The sequence below is a fragment of the Melanostigma gelatinosum genome, assembly GCF_949748355.1.
Source record: "Melanostigma gelatinosum genome assembly, chromosome: 1".
Classification (NCBI taxonomy): domain Eukaryota; kingdom Metazoa; phylum Chordata; class Actinopteri; order Perciformes; family Zoarcidae; genus Melanostigma; species Melanostigma gelatinosum.
Window position 1 is genome coordinate 16756223 of NC_136634.1, and position 22411 is coordinate 16778633.

General features: G+C 43.7%; 1 protein-coding gene across 1 annotated transcript in view; it reads right to left on the reverse strand.

Moving 5' to 3' along the window:
* The window catches only part of b4galnt4a (beta-1,4-N-acetyl-galactosaminyl transferase 4a), a 117688-nt gene that overhangs the window by 7340 nt on the left and 87937 nt on the right, over nucleotides 1-22411 (reverse strand). Inside the window, exons 8-12 of the mRNA XM_079278291.1 lie at nucleotides 12911-12989; nucleotides 4217-4283; nucleotides 1392-1556; nucleotides 979-1088; nucleotides 60-160 (exon numbers count right to left, since the gene is read on the reverse strand). Of these exons, the coding sequence (XP_079134417.1) occupies nucleotides 60-160; nucleotides 979-1088; nucleotides 1392-1556; nucleotides 4217-4283; nucleotides 12911-12989 (522 nt within the window). The remainder of the gene's footprint in view (nucleotides 1-59; nucleotides 161-978; nucleotides 1089-1391; nucleotides 1557-4216; nucleotides 4284-12910; nucleotides 12990-22411) is intronic.

The window sequence follows — 22411 nt, forward strand, 5'->3', positions numbered from 1 at the left end:
CAAGACAGAGACAAATGTTCCCTTTGCTCTCCAAGCGATAAAAGCAACGACGTCCTTACTTCTCCAAGTAGATCGGGGACTCTCTGTAGAAACACTTGTTCTCTCGCTCCATGTGGGTGAGACGTGTGAAGTCATTCGGGTAAACGAAGGACAGATAGACCTAAAGAAAAATGTGATGTCACTCAAAAATGCAATAACCTCAGAAAACACTGATAAAAGGGGTTGATTTTCATTTAGTAGTAGTCTTTAAGGATTATATTAATACCAGCATTTAATCTAAATCAGCCTCTTGCTCTACATCATGCTTTGTGGTTCCTGTCAAATCTAAAATGGATTTGCTATGTCGTGAATTTCCACTTAATCGCTGCAGCCGCTGCAGTAACTCCTGCTGTCCTAAAGGGGGGAGCAGCGCTCAACACTGCCCCCCTCACGCTTCCTCAAAGTGTTCCGATACAACAGGAGCGATGCAGCTGCGATGATCAAACCAGCATGGACGCTCCTCTGCTCTTTTCTTCTCTAGCCAGTTGATCTGAATATTATGCAGACTCTGCAAGGGCATACTTATAAGCAAGTTAAGATGATACTGTCATGCTATTCATAGTGATTCGGGTGAGCACACAGGTCTAATTTTAGTAAGAACTCACTCTCTCACACAGACCGAGTAAGCAATTTGACATTGAAATTACGTTTACTAGATATATATTATAGGTTTTGTTTGAATTAAGCTTATTAAAGGTTGAAAAATGAAGGTATAGTAGAGGCCTAGTCTTGGCCTTAGAATCTGTATATATGACGAAAAATAAATCAGTTATACTGTGAATGGGTTAGTTAAATATTTATAGGTTTTTATGCATTTTTAAAACATGTAATGACGTTCCTAAAATATGGTCTAAAATCGGTCTATAGCAGAGCTAAAGCAAAGAAGCTATGTTGAAATGGCCGCAGGTCTTTTTCTGACCCAGAGGGAAGGTGACTTACAAATTGCAGACCCTGGTATCTGGCGATGGGAAAGTCTTTGACAACATATGTTGGCGAGTAGAGACATGCCGGTAGAACATTTTCCAGTCGGGAGGGGCTGATCATAGGAGCTGAGGAGGAGAAAGAGAGGTACATGTTCGAGATCTGCTACAAACAAACGTGCATATGGAATTCTGCTTTCAACAAACTTAAGAGTCAGAAAGCTGGGAGATGATCAAGGCAGCGACAAAACGAGGAGGAAAAACACACAAAAACAGGAACACAGCCAGCCAGACCAAATGACAAGAGTCTGAATACAGCTGAACTGACAGCCAGAGAGACTGTGAGGCAGACAGTCAATCAGTCAGATAGAGAAGATGACAGGCCAGAAAATCAGGATGAGGACAGCCTGAAAGGATGACTGTTAGATTTACTGCTGTAGAAGGTGTCCCTGGGGTCCGGCTTCAGCATATCCGCTCCGTGCTGCGTGATGCTGCCTCCCTGCAGACTCTGGGGATGAGACTCCACCGGGAGACGGATGTGACTGGCCAAGGTCTGGGGGATGTGGTCCACACTGTTCATCTTCAGATTGGACTCGTCTGAACAATACAGAGACGGAGAGATGATGTAGTGTAGGGAAAGGGGAAGATCATTATTTCGCTGTGTTTATGTGGATGTTTGATTTAATGCTGGACACGTTTTACGTTAGCTGTTGGAAGGATAATACCGCAATCAACATCAATCTTTACCGACCATGGAAATGTGAAGAACAGGGAGAAAAAGAGACAAACGGTGAAGCAGAGAGGAAGGAAGCGAAGAGAGACGAGGAAGAGAGCCGAAGCCGAGGATGAAGTGAGAGGATCAGAAAAAAAGTTGGAAGAAAACAAATACAGAGCAGAGTCATAATTATACCGATCGATAGCAGAGAAGGAGGGGAGAGCATCTGTGATTAATGGCATGTCAGGAGCAGGGCCTGATGGGAGAAATGCTTTATAATTAACGTGGTGGTCAGCATCATTTTTAGGGTGGAGTTTGCACGTTCAGTGTGTGTCTCTCTGTGCACACGCTACACTGAGAAAGCCTCTTTTGTTTCCTCCGACAATAAGACATCTGTTGATCGCATACCTGGTTTACACTACACACGAGCCTTGCCAAGAATAACTCATTATCTACGTTACTGAAATCCTCACAAGAAGCAAACAAACAAGGAGAACAACAGAACTCTCCTTCTCTTTCTTTTGATTCATTTCGATCATGTTGCACAGATGTAGTTGGGTTGTGATGAAAATAAAATACAGCACTATTTCTGTATGGCATAGATATTGAGACCTCATCCGCATGGTAATGAAAAGCAAATATGGAAACCATTTAGAGTTTTGTGCCAATTTGAATTTCTTGGTCTCCGTAGTAAATCCGTATGTGTGTGTGTGTGTGTGATGGTGTAAATTCATTAACAGCTGATGTGGAGTATTTGCAGCTGCACTGAACACATATTTAATGACATACAGGATTTCAAATTCAATAACACACACTGAAACTGTTTTTGATCAGCAGGGTTTTTTTTGTTTATGAAGACGGATGTTGAGAAACCCATTCAGATGAGCTACTACATTCTGGAAATATTCAATTGAAAGATAAGTTCTTACACGGGGAGTAAAACAAAAGCACTCTTCAGTACCAGTTTGGCACAATTGTTCCTGGTTTTCCAAAAACATGAGCAGAAAAAGTTAGTTCAGGATTACCTGTCTGTCTGTCCATCTACCTGTCTGTCTGTCTGTCTGTCTGTCTGTCTGTCTGCCTGTCTGCCTGTCTGCCTGTCTGCCTGTCTACCTGTCTATCTATCTACCTGTCTGTCTGTCCTGTCTGTCTACCTGTCTGCCTGTCTATCTACCTATCTACCTACCTACCTGTCTGTCTGTCTGTCTACCTGTCTATCTATCTACCTGTCTGTCTGTCTGTCTATCTACCTGCCCGTCTGTCTGTCTATCTACCTACCTGTCTGCCTGTCTGTCTGTCTATCTGTCTGTCTGTCTGTCTATCTACCCGTCTGTCTGTCTGCCTACCTACGCACACTCTGCCCATGCACTCATTGCACGGTACCGGAGGCTACTGCTAGCTTGACAGCTGTGAGTACTAACATTAGCCATGATGGTTGTTTACGTTCATGATCATTTTGGGGGAGTGGCTTTGTAGTGAGGTCTGAAGGGCAGTTTTGCAGACTTGGCAACTTTCTCACTAGATTTTGTGACTTTTGGCGCTTGTGCTGCTCGCTACTTGCATGGAAAAAGAATTGGCAGCACTCGGCCGGGTTTTTTCGGTTGGATCATTTTTTTATAATTGTGCCGTTCTATTGCTAGTTTCTCCAGATTGCCAACCCTAGCTTTGCCCGCTACAACTGCTGAACTCACACTGATGTTAATTGACAGCCAATCAGAGACCTAATTAAACTGGGAAAGCCTACAAAAGCTTTCTCTGTGTCAAACGGGAATGCATATTAAACACATGGACATGGTATCCAGCAAGTGACCTCATAAACTGTACAAGGCCTCCTTCTTCCCTGTCAGAGCCAGTCATACACAAGAAGGCATACATCCCCAGCAACCTGCAGCTTTGCCCAAAATGACAACTCCACACATCATTCTCTGTGTAGCTGGCATTTCCCGTTGTTAACGAGGCTGAATCCCCGAGACACACTGCTATTCTTGGAGCTATAGAGGCGCGACTAGAGATCTACTTGGGAGCTTGTGCACTCATCTCTGCTACGAATGACACCCATGGAGAAAAATAGAGCATCTATTGCATTCTGTATCTTCTCTTTGGCCCCACATAGAGAAGACATGTCATACTCCCAAAGGGACAATCTGCAGCTTCTCCTCTGTGAGAAGAAACTAAATATGATATATGATTTCAAGCCTTCAACCGAGACTTAAATATGACTTTGTTTAAGGGACAAGAGAGAAGCACGTTTTGATTGAAAGAAGGCTGATTCTGTGACATTAAAACTACCGATCGATACCAGACAAGACTAATGAAGTTGGTTGTTTTTTGTAGCATCATTTCCTGGTTTTATTTGGCAAGCTCTGAGCACAGAAAAAGACTAGAAATAGAAAACATCATTAAAAAGTCCCATGTGTATCTTAGCTGCAAATAACAAAACACTTTAAAGAAAATTAAAAAATTCATCATGAAGTTTATGTTATGTTGTGTTATGACAAGAAGCTTTTCATGCAGTACAACGACATGGCAGAATAGCTCTTACCTGTGTAGAGGGAGATGTAGGCTGAGTCTACCACTTCATATTTCAGACCAGGGAGGAACGGACGCCACTGTGTGTGAAAGCAGAGAGGGAGAGGAGTAAGTGAAGGCAGAAAACTAAATGTCAACATATGGAAAGTATAAGGTGAGCGGAATTCATCCATCACTGTTCGCTGGCTAAACTGTGACACTCTGTGTTATTGATCTTAGCAGCATCACGGGATCGATCTGGATTTCTATATAAACACACTTAGCCAGAGTGAGAAGAGGAAACAGAAAAAGAAAGAAGTGTGGCACATGAGCATGAGAACTAGAAACAAGAGGCCACTGAAGGAGGAAAAAAAAAAACAGACAGCGAGCAGAGCGAGAACAGAGCCGTGACAAGTGGGCGTGAAGAGGAAGATCTAGTAATGACCTGAAAACAGAGAGAAGCGTGGGGGGAGAGAAGCTACAATTCTTTTCAATAGATTTCACAATTACCGCGTCACTTCTGTTTACCAAGGATATAATGACAGGAGACAGGCCATTTTCCAGCCCTCGGGTTGAGAATACAAATATAAACACCCTCCTTAGGCTCATGCAAATACCTCCACGTGTGCATGTAACACACACACACAGACACACACACACACACACTCACACACGGACACACACTCATCGTTTTAGATTGTCATTCACGTAGCACCAATTGCTACGTGAATGCCCGGCATTTGTTTTGTAAGATCTCTGCAGTATATTGTATGCTGCTCCTCCACACCTGACAGATGAACACAGAGGCACACGTACCCAAAAGGAGTGCACATATAAAAGAACAACAAACAAGGACACAGCGCGGCATCATGCTGAGCAGCAGCAGGGAGCAGCTCGACCGGCCACCCAAGGCTTCAGCATTGTGTCGTCATTTCAGGGTGATTGTGCTCAAGGGCGAGGCAGACGGCTGTCAAAGCCCGAATCAACAAACAGCAAAGAAAGCGTGAGTTTTAACTTATGAGGTTTATTTCTTTTATGGCCTCTGCTTCAGCAAGAAGCAGAGGCCTGCTCGCTGGCCCCATAAGTCCAACAGAGAGGAAAGAAAATCAATATCCAAGGGGAAATGATAAAAAGTACCAATTGCAGAGCAAAATAGCAACGGGCAGCCAGCAGGGTTGCTTTATCACGTTTCGTCATTCCTGGACCACCCAGTGACATATGAGGTTTGGATACAGTTTTCAATCAGCTGGCCAAAAAGGGTGTTTGCTCCAACTCACACAAAGAGCGTGTGCTTCGCTGCCCTCTGGAGTAGACGTGCACGCGCACACACACACACACACACACACACACACACACACACACACACACACACACACACACACACACACACACACACACACACACACACACACACACACACACACACACACACACACACACACACACACACACACACACACACACACACACACACACACAGACAAGTTGTTTTCTTTCAATTCAATCGGCTATACTCCAAAGCCTAAGGCACTATGAAGAGGGAATAACATAATGAAACTATCTCACCCTTTGCATAAAAATCGATTTAGATTTCAGGTCCAATAAGATCAAAAGAAAGTAAACGCTTCCAATTAGCGGTCTCACAGTCATGTCCTGGATCTTCTGGGGAATAAATAGAATTAAGTTGAATCAAATCACACGGCTCAACTTGACAACAAGGCTGTCCAGACGCTGTCCATGTCAATTTGTTCAGCAGAGGACAGAGAGGTTGGCTGAGTGAGTTTTCTATTTTCTTTCTCAGTGGCTCAATCACAGACACTTGGCTTAAGGCCCAAATTAGTAGAGTGGTAAACAGAGAAAGGTCCGTGGCAGTGTGGACAGCGGAACAAGACAGATGATAACAAGCCTGATGACACCAGCCTGAGGGACAAAGACAGGAAGAGACGGGTACCACACTGTTGTTATTTATATATTTATACAAGGTAGGCTGGTTAGCCTGCATGGTCATTTAGAGCTTTACAAATACATCGATTGTTTGGGGGCAGGACAGCTTGGAAATTGTAGTTATTAAACCTACTGCACCACATGAGCCACTTTCCAAATGTTGGAGACGACGATCGAAGGACATGTCATGAAAGGTGACTCAACATTATTCACTAGCGCACCAAATGTGTATTATTCCAAAGCTGAAAATAGTTCTCAACGAATGCACTATTTACTCCTCTAACGTTTGCTAAAAACTGCAGTGCCCAGCAGTTTTAATCACTTAGCCTTTGTCAAGATTGAAACTATATATTTGTGACTAAACCCCCCAAAGAAAGTACATCTTCAGTCGGACTGAATGGAGCTGAGAGCCATAGACATGGAAGCTGGTATTTTGAGACAAAATAATGCATTGTTGTTTTTGGCCTTTTCATGCAATTTATTGACAACAACAAAATAGCCTCATCATTCAAACATATGTGATCTACGAAGACAGTCGCTGACAGACATGAATATTATCCAAGCTGTCGAAGTTGAGTTGTGAGACAGAGGATCTTGAGATGTGGGCCAAGGCAAGATCAGGGATAGATGAGGTAAGTATGGCTTCAGGAAGGCTTGTTTGTTCTCAGAGTTGAGGTTTATGATGGAGAAAGAAAGAAGACACATAAGACCGTGAGAGAAAAAGACGAGACTAGATGTAGTTGTTAGAAAGTTCCATCTCTCGGCCAAGGTGCAAAACAATCACAGGAAACAAATAGAGCGGCTGTTGTCACTGAGATGTCTGAGGAGACATTGTTCTGGTAATAGTGAGAACCGTTAACACGTCTTATGAACTTTCCTTCAACCACCATTTGGTCTGTGATCTCTCATTTAGAGTTTGAATGTCCGGCCGTAGAAACTGTGACTTAATGGAGTCTGACATGTGGCCAACAGAGCAATGATTATTTGGTTTAGTTGTGGTGACAGCTAACAAGCTGATGACAGCTCATATCAACAACCTGTCAGTGTCTGTCTCTTTGTCTCCGTCGTTGGGGTTTAGGGGAATGTGGCACTTATTATTCTATTGTAGTCCACAGAACCATACATTTGTGTGATGAGCAACCAGTGGCTGTCAGACATGTGTGAAGTATGTTCTATCTACGCTCTCGTATCTGCTGTCATGGTGAATAATTTAAGGAACACTTCCACGTTACTGGATTTATGCTTCTTCACTTTCTTACCAAGAGCTAAACGAGAAGATCGACTGCACTCTCATTCATGTACACGGTAACTATGAAGCAACCTCCAGCAGCCGGGTTAGCTTAGCTTAGCATTGAGACTGGAAACAGGAGGAAACAGCGATCCTGGTTCTGTCCAACGGTAATAAAATTCACCACCTCTAAAGCTCACTCATGTACATGTCCGACGCCTACAAAAATGATTTGAAATGGTTTTACATTGGTGTTTCGTGAGGTTACCAGGCAACCAGCGGATAAGTTAACTGAGGCTTTGTGAATGGTGTGTGTTACATGTTTTGTAATATTGCATTATAAATATGATGTCTGAAACACTGCTTCTTCTGTGACAAACATTGTCGAAGTCTAAGCTGTAATTTTAATCTTTCTAAAAAAAATGGAAAACCTGGTGGACGTCTGGCAGCTCGAGCTCACTCAACAACACAACAGACATTCTACTCAGAGTATGAATGACATGTGCCAGCCAAACAATGTGGAAAAGCAAATATTTTACGAGACACGCTTTTATTTGATAAAACTCACGATTCAACGCAGTGTTTATGACCCGACTTTAAATCATGATACATTTGTTTCTCAAGAATAGGGAGACAACATGTGAGATGACAAGCAATGACAAGAAAGAGCTCCATTCACTGATGGGATGCAAGAAAAGTTATGACAGCTTTGGTAGGGAGAGAAAAACAAAAGTTTGAATTCTAACACTGGCAGTAATGGAAAGTGTGAAGCGCGGAGCTGTGGTGCTGCCCTGTGACGGGAGCCTGAGAGAGCATCAAGGAGAAACTCCTGACAGGCTCTCAGCACACAACTCCCCCAACAGAGCACAGAAGACACAAAAGACAGCGGCCGTTTGACGCTCTGCTGATACGGTTGTAGAACCTTATTACAATGAGAGTTGGCAAGGATGCAGACAGCGAAGAAGAGCCGGAAAAGCACCTAAGCAAAAACTACAGCATGGAAACAAGGACGTGAAGCTCATGAGTGATTACGCTCTTATTCCAATTGGCAGCTGAACAAAGCGAAACACTTGCATGCCTCTCCATTCCCTGTCACACTGAAAACAGTGGCTTGTTTTTTCACCTCATATCAAGTCTTGCCTGGGGGCGAAGGAGCAACAGTCAAAGAGCGATGAGGAGGTGGATACAGTGACATGGGTGTTTTATTTTCTATGTTGAATTATACATCAGCCATAGTCTCTCAGACCAGACATTTCAGAAAGACAAATGAGCCCAATATCCGTAGCAATTACCGGCACGTCGTAGCGCGTGCGTTTACAGCGATGCCCCGCGTGCTCTGAGGGGGAACCAGTTAGTCGCACTAACGCTCTCACTACATTCAAATCAAGTCAAACTTCCCGACGTGAACAATGTCCTTGCACCCCTCTCAAAATCCCGTTTGTTTACTCCGCAGCCACAGACTTTGGTCAACATCTTGCTTACACGTAAAAATTGCTTTGACATGACTGCACTAATGCAGCTAATGGCACGCTAACAAAAACGTCCAATGATAAAATACAACGGCAGAATGTAATCTGACACATTCAACATGACCTGAATATGCTAACAACATCGGCTCTACTAAAGGCTACGTAGTGTTCACCCAGTGGTTTTTACAGATGGAAATAACATGAATAGGAATAATATTCAGTTATTATATCATGAGCTCTTCCCATTGAGAATGTATGTCCATGTCTTGCACTTTTCATCATCCTCATAATGCGAGAGAGCCTGTATGATCACCATGCAATCATTGCAGTCGTATTGATTGGCATTGATGTTGCCCTCTGGAGGATAAGATGACAATGAGCATTGCAGTAAAAGCATGCTACGCCATTCATGAACGGTTTTTGGCGAGGTTAAAGCTGGTGTTGCTGCTTTTTTGCCATATCCCCTCACCAACAAACAAACACCTTCATCTTAACATGCGTGTCAAAAAGAAAAGAAAGGTAATGTTTGGAAACAGCAAAGTGAATGTGTGCATGTTAATGATAAAGAGCGAAATAAATGAGATGATGGAAGTGGAAAAGACGTGAAAACAAGCGAAGTAAAAACCGAAGAGTGAACTGAGGCAAAAACAAATAGGACTCCACGCTGAACTAAAGTCGACCCTGAAAGGCGGTAAAGAAACTGAGAGAAAGCAGAATTATTTCCAAAGTGAAACGACACACACAATATACTTTAACAGCTGACTCCAGGTCACACGGGCCACTGCTGATTTATATTGGCAGATGCTGAGAGGCCTGTGTGCGTCCGGTTGTGCCTGAGTGAATGCACCCATGCGTCTGCGGAGGCTGGGGTAGATGGGTGCATGTGCATACATGGATGCGTGTATTAATCGGCCGGCAGTTTGAGACTTGGTCTGGCAAAAGTGATAAAAAAAAAAAAAACGTGGCCATTAAAATCATGCATTTAAATCCAACACCCATGGCCTCTCCATAAAGTTTACATTACCAATTAAGGCGTGACTTTCTTCTCTTGTTTCTCCTTCGCCCTCCACCTCTCAATCACACCGCTTAATGGCCGACACCTTCCTTCATTCCACCACAAGACGAATGAGCAAGAGACGTTTTCCACTCGGCAAGTGGAAAGGTCCCGTGTGTCACTGACAAGAGATCCAGATGACATTTAAGAAGCTCACCAAGTCTGAAAGAAAACAGTCATCACTCTCAAGAGTTTATTTGAAATGAATTGAAGAAAAGAGCGTAGAGCGCTATTCATGCATACAAATGCAGTTGTTTCCATCCCCCTTGAGAAAGGCACAGTGTATTCCCAACCTGTGTCTTCCTGTCTCTAATGTTGTTTATGTTCCGCCTTCCTGCAGCCATCCCCTCGAACTCCTTCACACCACGGAACAGAAAGGGACCAACACACAGAGAACAAGGGTTCTCTTTCTCATCTTCTTGCCAAAAGGTAACTTCCAGACTGCGCCTGTGTGCGTTGTCTGATATTTACACCCTCTTGTTTCTTCATCACAAGCGCTGCTAAACAAATACTTTCCCAGAGGAACAGCCCACCTTTGACCACGCAATCACAGCTTGGTTACAGAACACAGGCGAAAGAGCTGTGAATCCACGCTATCTGCTGTTTAACAAACGAGCGCCTGGGTTTCTGCGGATTTATGTGAGCCCTGGGCTTATGCTGTTGTGGGCTGGTCACGGTAAATCTGCTATTTTTGTCAAGGTGTGAAATGTATTCCGCTGCTAAATCACACACGGGGGACTGACTAAAGACAGCGCTGCGTACACACGCGCACACCATCTTGATTTGCTGCGTGACTTTTATACGCTTCATTAAATCGTTTCTACAAGTACAAACCCACTTTGATGGCCTCATGAGTAGTGGCGGGGGGGGGGGGGGGGGGTATGTTGCTACAGGTATCAGTGAGAAGACTCAATATGATCCAGGATGTCAGGTTTAAATAATGTATCAATTTTATATCTATTTTTAAACTGCTCCCATCAATACTTTTAAATCGACAGTGTAAAAACAGACTACTGTATATGCTGTGATCGGGGTCAACTGTAGCGACAAACCCACTGAGATTTATTGCCAACTCTGCAGTTCCCCTCGATGAGTGGTGTAGTGCCACTAAAGGAACATGTCTGCTTGTATTTGCCAGATGACATGCTATGCTGTCGCAAAAGTTGAGCCAGCTTCAATGATTTTGCCAGAGTATCCTGGGGACTGTGTGTCTGTATCCGCTCGTTACATGCACAGCGCCTTTTTAAAAGAAACTTCCGTGTGCACAGGACACATACAGTTTCCCCTCGTACATGTATACGGTCCCTTTCCAGAATAAACTTCCAAGGTATGCTTTTTAGGTTTACTTCGTCAGTAAAAGTACTTAGATCCTAAAAGATCCTGGTTGGGGTTTTAATCGGAACATCTCTGTTACATGGTGGTCTCCTGTATTTGTTTGACCCATCGAACCTCCCCATGATCCCCCCCCCCCCCCCCACCCACCCACCAGATTAACCAGTAGAATTCACCAGTCCAGCAACAAGGACACGATAACTGCAATAACAGTAACATAAAGATGTGATTGAATTGTGGCCTTTCCCACCAACTCAGTCCGTTTGTCCTACACAGAGACTCTCCAAATAAGTAATGTGGCTGTCACAGGCTGTAATTTATGAGTCACACTTGCACATCATCAGCTGAATATTCATAACACACCCACACCAACGACCCACAGCATCCCACGGCAACAGAATAACACATGGGAGACCTGCCACCAACAGTACATTGCATACAGCCTGTGTAAAAACCTTGACACGGGTAGTTCTCAGCTGACTGTGCCAGATTCGCCATTACCGAGCCAGACTGGAGGCCCAAATGTCAATATGGCATGACTGTAAAGTAGATGCATGCCTCCCTCTCTCACACACACACACACACACACACAGTTATCTGCCCACATCTCATCAGGTTCACGAGTGATTCTCCTGGACTGAAGGTTTCTTGAGCAGCAAGAAAAACACACACACACAAAAAAAAAAAGAGCACAGTAAGTGCTGGAAACTGTTAAGGAGCGGCTGGTGGAAACACGGTGGAGAAAAACAAAAAAACAAAAAAATATGACAAGAGCGTTTAGAATAGAAAGACCCAGGAAGAAACTAACGAGAGCTAATAGGGAGACAGAAATACGGCAGAGGAGAGTAGCCAGGGGCAATCATACAGAGTTTGAGGGACAAAGATAGACTGAGAGAGAAGTAAAAAATCATTAACCATCAGGGTGCACAGAATGACACTGACGTTTTGTGAAAGGAGAGAGCAACACCAGCTCTGCTGATGATGATGATGGTCACCGTGATGGCAATAACCCGGGGCTTGTTCAGAGATTCATTCCACACACACATCAGTGATCTCTTTTTTCCATCTCCCCTCCCACTCAAAGTGCACGCTCACACAAGGCGTGTGGGCTCTCGTTTGAAACTTCATCTCAAAATTAAGCACCACTCATCTCTGAGCTTTGCCCGAGGTGCAGAACACCACCACTGAGAGAGAAATGGTGCAGCGGAGAGTCCAAGCGAACGGGAGGGAAAACGGAAAGTTAATAGAAGAAGAACAAAAAGTACAGAACAAAGACACGGGCCGAGGAAAAGCCAGTGAGAAGTGCAGTGGGAGAGGGAGGTGGAGGAGGAAAGGGATGACAGGAGGAGGAATAGAAAAATAGTTGCTCGCTTTCGTAGGGGAGGCCAGCGTGACAACAAGGAGGTCATTCATGGCATGCAGTTTTGATCAGATGGAAAAAAGGATGAAAATGCAAAGGAGGGGAGATCTTTCCACTTCAAACGCTTCCTTTCATTTGTCACCAGCCACCACTCTGACTCTGTTAAACAGGTTACGAGCGAAAACTCAATGAAAAGTGTTCTTCCGATGGTCAAAGCTCGGTGGAAGCATTTTCATACGTTGAGAGTAAGCTAGAAGGAAATGACTGGGCAGGGTAAAGACGTGCCGACAGACAGGTAGAGCAGAGGAAGTGAGCTCATGCGATTAGACGGGTCCACTTACCCCGACCTCCACGTGATCCGAGCCCTTGTCATCCTGCTTGTGGAGGACCTCAAAGTAGTATCGTCTGGACGAGATTAGGCTGAGGGGGAGGGAGAGAGAGCTATTGTTAGATATTTGACGCTGATGAAAAAAAGAAAAGGAAGAATCTATCTTCTATAATAAGCCACTGCAGCTCTTTCCACCTTCGGATCTGTGATGCGAGGACCAGAAATACAACTGTGAGCAACTTTGGGTCCCTGAAAACTAAAGCCATTACAGGGTTTAATGAGACTGCAGTGAAGTAACACTTTGACTTTAACAGCACAGAATAGTCGTAAAAACATAGAGCAACTGGACCTGAGAATAGACAGGTTAATCAGCAGAGAGTATAAATCTGTGCTACAGGCAAGATGGCAGAAGAGACGGCTGTGGGCCAGGATATCATCGGCCTCGGGTCCTGAATAAAACACTCCTGACGGTGAGGAAGAAAATCGATGCTCCACATAAATCAACATTTTACACTTACACAAGCTCCAGTATTGTTCTGGATATTCTGCTTAGACCGAGTAAAGATCTGATTTGAAGTTTTACTGCGCGTGTTATTCCCTGTCCTGATGAAACACACACACACACACCCACACACACACACGCGACAATTTTCTTATCAAAAACACGGCTCGGATAATAGGGCAGCATCTGCTGCTGAATGAGCAACACCCGAGCACTGTTCCTCACATCATTAGCTCTACAAACACATACATACATACATATTTGAATACACAGACACATTGTTGGGCAGTGCATAAAATCATGTTTATGCATGTGTGCTACACATCTATTGTGTATAAATGCCCTTTAAAAAAAAAAGAATGCCTTAAATGCATAGAAAAGCTATTCTTTGATGGATCAAATGACATTGCATCTTGGAGAATCTAAAAACTATCAACAAGATCATGATGATTCTGTTTGCCACATCTTTTTTAATACGCTTTAATACGATGTGCGATGGCTTGCTCTGTTTTGCTGCTGATTTTCTGTCTTTGTTTCCGTGTCTCTCTCTCTGCGACGGCCTGGTTTCTCTCTCCCGCCTCCCGTTTGTCTCCTGAAACAAACAAAAGCTCATCTTCTTTGATGAAGTCTGTGTTTTGGAATTGAAAATAGCCGCACAAAACCAGGAGATAACATGAAACAATGACAAGCAAGCAAATAAGAGAAACTTTTGCTGCACGAGGTTATCCTTGTTCTCGAGTAATGTGCATGTTCACAAGTTAAAAAGATGAAATATTTGAGTCTATAAAATGACGAAAGTGACAGGCGGCTATTTAACAAGTTCCCAGAGCCCAAGGTGACTTTTAAAGTTGCTTGTTTTGCTCAACCAGCAGTTCAAAACTCAAAGAGACAAGCAGAAAGATTGTAGCACTGAGAAGCCAGAGTCAGCTTATTTTAGCATTTCCGTTCAATAAACAACAGACTGATTGTTTCAGCACTGTCAGACATAAATGCCTGGTCTTTCACGATAAAGATTGGCAAAATACAGTTTAGTAGACTTATTGGCAGTGTGTGTGTGTGTGTGTTCCTGATGTGGTTGACCGAGTTGAAAGGGAAGGACAAAAGCTCAAGGGGGGGGGGGGGGGGGGGGGCGGTTGCATGTTGCTCTATGCACAAACGTCAGCGTATCATCCGGCTGCCCAGCGTTCTGTAACCAATAAATCATTGCAGTGACAGTGCGCTAAGGTCACTCTCATGAATAGGGAACGTTTCTCTGTGCAGCTGCTGAAACGGCACTCAGCGAACCTAAGTGCCTCTTTCAGCTCCTGGCACCCAACATGCCCTTTCTCATACGATTCAAACACAACGCCATGCGAGACTTTAAGCTAAGCCACACTTAACAGAAAAGAAAATAACATGTTATTTTGCATTCACCTCAGACAAAACACAGTCATTAGAGTCATTCGATTAGATTGGATCAGATGAAACTTTCATGAATACAATGATTATGTGGGGAAATTGAGTAATCATCTTAACCAGAGCACTGAGTGCAGGATTCTGTCTACAGTGAAATATAAAGTCATTCAAAACATGAGAATATTACGGTCAGGAAAAACACAACTGGTTCTCAAGAAGTTGCATTTATTGGAGAATTGAATCTCACCGTCTCTATTCTAGCAAATTCAATTTCAGGTCGGCGTGTCTTTTTCCATCCTGAACTCAAAATGATATTTTTTGGCGGCCTTAGCTTATCGAGTTCCTGCCCCTGAGCAGACGACTGTAGATGGGTTTTAGGGATGCTGCTACATTTCCTGACCCGTCATTAGTCTGATTCAGACCATAATCTGACTCCATCTGGGGGATAATCTAATGTCAGAGCTGAGAGGAGGCAGTCTGCCGCCACAGTGTTTCAGAGTCAGGCTGACACACAACCACACACAAGGAGGACACTTAAAATGAATAACAATTGTACAGAGATACACAGAAAAATGCATCCTGAACAATTGTATCGTCCGTCAACCTTTGGGGAACTCCTTTCTAGCCCCTTGCCACTCTCAGAAACTCAAAAATACACACAACACACCCAAAAGGCGTCTGAACCTCTCCGCAGTGATAGCAGCTGCTCAGCCAATAGAAGCCTGTTTACCTGTTACAAGATCCCAGATAAGACAATGTGCCCATTCACACACACAAAACAGTAGCGGAGCAAGATGGAGACCAACAAAAGGGTCATATCACATCATAACATAGCTTCGTGGTGGAGCAGAGGTGGAATAAAGGCGCAAAATTCCCGCCTTGAACAGGCTGTGTGAGAGGGGCCACTGAGAAACAGAGATTGATAAACAGATGCAGAACATTAAGCCCTATTCACACAGGTATCCATCCTTTGTATACTCTCTTTGTGAATTTAAGTCATTTGAATGCCAATTCAGAAGCAATTTATCTCGGGGTGATGTCATGTAGTTTCTCTGTGGAGGTGAGGCATCTGTTAATTCCTTGTCTGCAGTTGTTTCCTTTTTAAACTTTGCGTGATTTCTTAGTATCTGTGTGTGTTTTTTTTTTAAAATTGGGCATGAATAAGAGGAAAATATTCTTTGGGAAATTAAAATACGGAAATTCATCATGAGGACCCAACTAAAGAGATGGTTACAGACAAATGAGAAAGATGTGAATGCTGTTATTTGACAAACACTAAGTGAATAAAAAAAGTGGAGGTAAAAACAGAGGTGTTGCATGAGTCTATGTGTGTGTGGGTGCACTGGTCACACCTGTCTTCCTGTGATGAATGACGAGGTTGAAAGAGATGACGAGAAAAATAGGAAAGAGGAGCGATAAATAGCAATGAACAGCAGAAACAGAGAGGAAATCATAAATGCTTTCTGAGCATCCGGACTAAAAGGAAAAATGCATTACAATGAACATCACAGAGATGTGATTTCATACAGAATGCCACGCCTGAAGAGAAACAACACAACATAAAAGACCATGTGAAGGGCAAATGAGAGCTGGAAGAGGAAAGAATAGCCATTAGCGTGTGATTCAGCGGATGAGTAGAGGACACAAAACAAGAGTCTAATTGCCTGACTAATTGGAGTCTTTGTTTCCAGCTTCCCTTCATTGGGCTGAACGGATAGAGACAGACAAAGGAGCTCGACTGGGCTGGATAACACAAGACGCGACTGTTGGAGCGAAACAATATTCACAAAGGATCATCCAAAATATGAAATATTTATTTGGCAAGAACATATAGAGGGTTTTTCTTTTTTGTCCTGCTGAGAAACAAACTTCTTGCACGGGCATCTCAAAGAAAACGGTTCTGCTGCGGGTTTGTCTGAAGAAATATACAAAAGCCTGGGTGCACAACATCCAGAGGACCGACAGACAGATTGAACACACACACACACACACACATAACTAACCTGGTTTGGCGTGTGCAGAGTAGAAGTGGGAATGGAAACAGAATACTTTCTGCCCTCGTTAAATACCAGTCCTCTTTCTCTTACTTTCCCTTCATCTCATCTATCTGCCCGCCGGCTACAGCAATTTCCTGATTCTACTTTTCCAGTATCTTCCAAGTCAATTTCTCATTCACGCTATCTTGACTGTCAACCCGCCTCTCCGTCTCTCTCTCGCCAGATTTCTGCCTCTCCAATACCCACAGGTGGCCCTTTTAAATAAAAGACTGTGCTCGGCGAGCGCTCTCCTCTCAACTACATTAACCAGTGTTTAGAGCTGCCCCAAGGAGACGCACAAACTTCACTTTTCTCCCCTCGCGCTCACTCCCCTCTACACTCAATTTCTCATCTCATGCATTCCTCTAATCCATCAGAGAGCTATCACGCTGCTCTTCCCTGCAGCCTCAATAAATCCTCTTTCTTCCATCACCCTCCCTTCGCCTCCCCCCCCCTGCTCTCCTTCATCGCTTGCTCTTTCCCCGTCTCCATCCCCCTCTCTTCTCCTGTATCTTGTCCGTTGCTTCAATGAGACGCTTCTCTTCTCCGCTATCTAACGCTTCCAATTCTCCCATATGTAATTATCTAACATAGCGTTCGAGCATTAGCTTCTTCAATGCTTTTTATTCTCTACGCCTCCACTTCACCACGTTCTCACTTTGACGTCGTAGTAACACTCCTTCTCCTCTGCTACTGGCCTGAATGCGTGGACATGTGAAAAGCAAAACAAACGTGTGTCTAGCAATGCCTTGCTCTCCTGGGGTTTGTGTGTTTGTGCCATGCTGAGACGCATACGCTCTTTCCATCACAGAAAAGTGCAATCACAATTGTTACATTTACTTAAAAGGTCAAACGAATTCATGTCCAGAAGACATGTAAGAGGTCCACAAAGAGGTGCCAAGACCAGCAACATTCTTCCAATGTTAACGAATCCCATTCGACGACCAAAACCAACAATAAATTGATCCGACTAACGTATCGTACTGAAGTATAATCTGTGCATCCAAAGCCTGATGAAGCCTATATTGTGTAAAACACACATCAATAAGCCACGCTGCTGCAATGGCTGGAATGTCCCTTCATTGCGATAAACACAGGAACTGTAGTTTATTTCAGGCCAATCCAACACACAGCGGTGCTACAAACACTAACAAGTGTAAATGAACTGTAGATTTATATTTGAGTATGCTCAAAACCACAGTTCCCAGTTGTTTAAAGCCATGACTGGGCCTTTTAAAGAAACTACAGGTCTGTGACCAACTTTTCTTTAAGATGTATGTCTTCAGCAGTGATGAGTGCGTGTCGCCCCGCGCCCATTCATTACTTTGTTTACAGCTGTTTGGAACCACCACCCCAAGGCAGAGTGAGAAGACGAGAGAATTGTTGAAATATGGCGATAAAGTTTCACACTTTCGGACAATCTTTCCTGGAAGGCATTTATAGTGTTGCACTCGGTTGATAGAATGATTTAAAAAATAAGAGGTTTAGAGAGAAGTGCAAACCCTGCTACTTCCTCACCTACAACAACAGAGTGGGCATGAATGCTGCATTGTTGGTTTTGGAAAGTTACAGAAATTGACGGATGCAGGTTTGAGGGTTCAGGCTCGGTTGGACTGTTCGACAAGCACTTTGGGTGGAGCGTCCTGACACCTTTAAGCCTCCATGGTTTCAATGGAGTTCAATGGACTTTTCATGGGGTTTGTTGAAAATTAGAAAAATATAGAATAAGGCCAGCCTCATCGTTTCAACTCGTCTCTTGGTGAGTGTGTGTGCAAACATGCGAGCATGTGTATGTGTCCATGACGTGTCTGCATTTGTGCCGAACTACTGATCTCTTCTTATGGTATCCCGATACTTCCTTGATATTCACGAAGTCACTTTCCAAACAGCTTAAATACGAGTTTGGCAGCTGCTCAGAATATAATTCCTGTGTTTCCTCAGGCTGAGCCGACCCTCCGTCATCATTACTGTCTCGGATCACGTCTGGCCAGAAGCAGCCCCGCGTTACCTTTCGGTGGTATTCCTGCATTACTGCCAGCCCGATGTCCGCTACCACAGTCTTTCACATCACAAGAGATGTGTATCAAACCCCTCAAAGACATTCTGACTACACACAAGCCACACATGGACACACAGGGTTGCACACACTCAAGACATGGATTTGTGCCTCAGCAGGCTCCCATCACTCATAGAAACAGATGGCAAAGTAAAGGCCTCAGGGAGGAAAGTAGGACAGAGAAGTCTTTGCAGCTTGCTGGCAAACAGCTTCAGTCTATTTCAACTGCTACGGTGTAGCAAACCAATTACCTTGAGTGGAGACATGCTGGCATTAAGGTTGGTATTCACACTCAACCACAATCAGGGCGACGGGTGCACACAAAGACAGAAACATACAGAAGTTCACTCACATCTCAACTGATGTATACATAAATAGGACACAGGTGCAACATTCAGCTCGCATCCTCGCTCAATCAGTATTGCTGTGATGCCATGAGCACAAGTACTATACTTTCCTCTCTCTAAGTGCTTGAGCGTCCACGCCAGCTAATAGCCAGCAGTGCTTGAATGATTCAATTATAGATACTGAGAGATCCCATGGTGAAATAGCTGGTCATTCTCCACTAGGTTTCCCGCATTGTTGCCGGTTAACTCCCGCCTTCCAACTATTATCGGCCTTTGGAGGTTTTTCCTCTTATGTCATGCGCATAGAAAACAAATGGGAGCGTTTGCCGTGTGTTGAAAGCAAAAGAATGGAAGGGAAAGAGAGATGAGAAAGGAAAGAAAGAGGAGAATGTTAAGAGAAGCAAGAAAAATGCCTAAAAAGTAAGAAGGCAACACACAAAGCCTTGCATGTAGAAAGGGGAAGAACACACATCAACGCCCACGCGTCTGTGGAGGATCCGGCGTAAATGTCACTTCCAGCCGTTTGTGGACTGAAAGCTGCTCCTTCAAAATGCCAGCTGTGGTATCCCAGATGACCCTGGAACCCTCCCCTGACTTCACCTCCTCACCGCTGTCAAAGGTCAGCGGCAGACGCTTTGAATTTCAATCAGTACGCCTGAAGGTGGAACTCTTGACAGACCATTGCTCTAATGCTCGGAAACTCATCCACAGAAGCACATACAGGTGAATGCAAACACACAGGCATTGTTTAATCGACGCTTTTTGTCTTGCGGCATTTTTTTTTTTAACTCTCACATTGCTGACGAGATTCAGCCAGCGCTCATTGAGCGCCAATACCTTTCAAACAACAGTCCTTCTAATCTCCGAACTGTCAATCGCATCCCGATCTGAGCTGCTCAAAAAGGTTCTGAAAGACTTGACGCCAGGCACGGTGTCAGATTTAGCTCAGTGTGCAACTCAGCACGGTTCAGTTTATAGAATTTTAGCAAATGTCAATCTCCCCGCAGATGTCTATACAGCCCGAGGCTCAGAGAGCGGAGGTAGTGTTGACAGGGTTATCTGGGTTCCTCAACGGACTACTTCACTGTCACTCATCAAGCTGTTGTGACAGCACCTAGCAGGCACTGCCAAACTATTACTTCACAGGTATGCGCAGAGGAAGGAGACAAACAGTCAGACAAACAAAAAGAGACACTTTCAACCTGACACGGGTATTATTTTAAACGTCAGGTTGTAAGGGCCATAAAAAAAAGAAGTAGCGTTTTGGTACTTTGATTCAGTCTAGTTTGAGTACTGGTTTTTATCTTGCGAGTCTCAAAATGTGGTCCTGGAGATCTCTCGTGTGATCCCAGTATCTAGTTTAAGGCTCGTTTTTCAGAATGTTGTCCAACCAACAATCATTTTCATTTCTAATTCATTCATGATACATGTCCAACAACAGAAAGAGCAGCAATCCTCTCATCTAACAAGCTGGGCAGGCAAATGTTTTGCATTTGCACCTAAAAAAGGTAATCAACCATCAAAATTGGGTCAATCATCCAATCATTATCACCAATCCCAAATAAGCAAGTCACTGGGGATATAAGTAGTGGTTTTGATGGTTGTTAATACATTTCATTGAATGATATTCCATGTCAATTTCAGTGACATGGAGCCTTTAAAAGATAGAAAGAAGAAAGAGTCAATAGAAAGACACAGATAGACAGCAAGGGGGACAAATGCTCTCCATCCTCAAGTTTTATTCAGCAAACTTCAGAATTTCAACGCCGGCACAAATCCCTCACACACACTAAATAGTGTGAGTCATTGCCTCCAGGTGGCCATAGCCAGGTGGTGTGGATGGCTACCAGATCTCCCAAAGAGGTGTACTGATCCTACCTTCCGGTCCATCCCATCCATTTAAATTGCCACACACTTTCACACTCACACCATGGCTACAGCAGGGCCACAACCCACTGGTGGAGCACCATTTCTGTCAGCTTTTGAACAGCACGGGTCTCCTGCTGCGTGCTGTTTGCACTGCAGCATATGCACACTTCTGAAAGCCCTTGCACTCTTCTACCTCATCTCCTTCTGCAGCTTCAAATTTCCTCCCCAAATGTAAATGCCATTGTGGCGTTAGAGAGAGAATGCCATAGAAAGTGAGTGAGTGAGAGATAGAATGAGGGGCTGATGGGGAAAAGGGTATGAAAAGGTGGTATAATATATATATATTATATATATATTTTTATTTATGTGTGTGGTTTCAAGTAGCCTTTGAATGCATTGTGTGGAGACCTCCAACAGTAGAGAGAAGTGCTTCAAGTGAACCCCTCAACAACAATATGTTTCATTCCCTGACAATATGATTCAACCCTGCAGCAGCCATTAGTCACTGCTCTCTCAGCTCTACGACAGTCGGCTGTACAGCTCCAATGAACCGAGACGAATAAGTAACCCCAGTCCAGAGCGCGAGAAAAGAAAGAAGGTTAAAAAAACACCCCGCACAGAAAACAGGGTCTCTACAACCTTGTCTGTTGCGTTTCATTCTGCTTTTGCTCTCTCTGTTCAATTACATTTCGGACGACTGCCCTCTGTTTGGCTGTTGTTCTGCTCGCCACCATTCAACTGCATTCTTTTATGCTCCATTTTCACTTTACTTTTGTCTCATTTCTTCCTGTTTTGGGCTCAACGTGATAATAACTAGGACCGGCAGCACATCAATTGTGAAAGCTGTTTTAAGTTGCAGCTTTGTGGTAGAATGGAGTCTATAAATAGACTCCGATGGCCCTGAACTTACTCTTATAATAACAAATTGCACAAAAGGATCACGTTGCCAGTGGTTAGCTTTAGCCTTGTATGTGATGAATAATAATTTTCACAGTGGCTTTCCATTTTACACAATTGAGTGTAATATTCTATAAACACTAAATTAGTTTTTTTATCAGGTTTACAAATGTTTTAAATTACCAGGTGATACAATCTGTCTAATGACTGATTTATTATTGCTGTACACAGTTTAAAAAAAAAGAAGAATTTTAGACAATGATATCTTGTTCTGTTCTGCTAATTTGCTCATCTCAGTTCTATCCCATCTAATTAGAAGAATTCCTTTTTATGAATGCACGGCGATTAATCCCGCTGCACGCACAATTTGCCCCGCTCAGGAGCAGATCAGCTTTGCTACAAACAGGTTGAG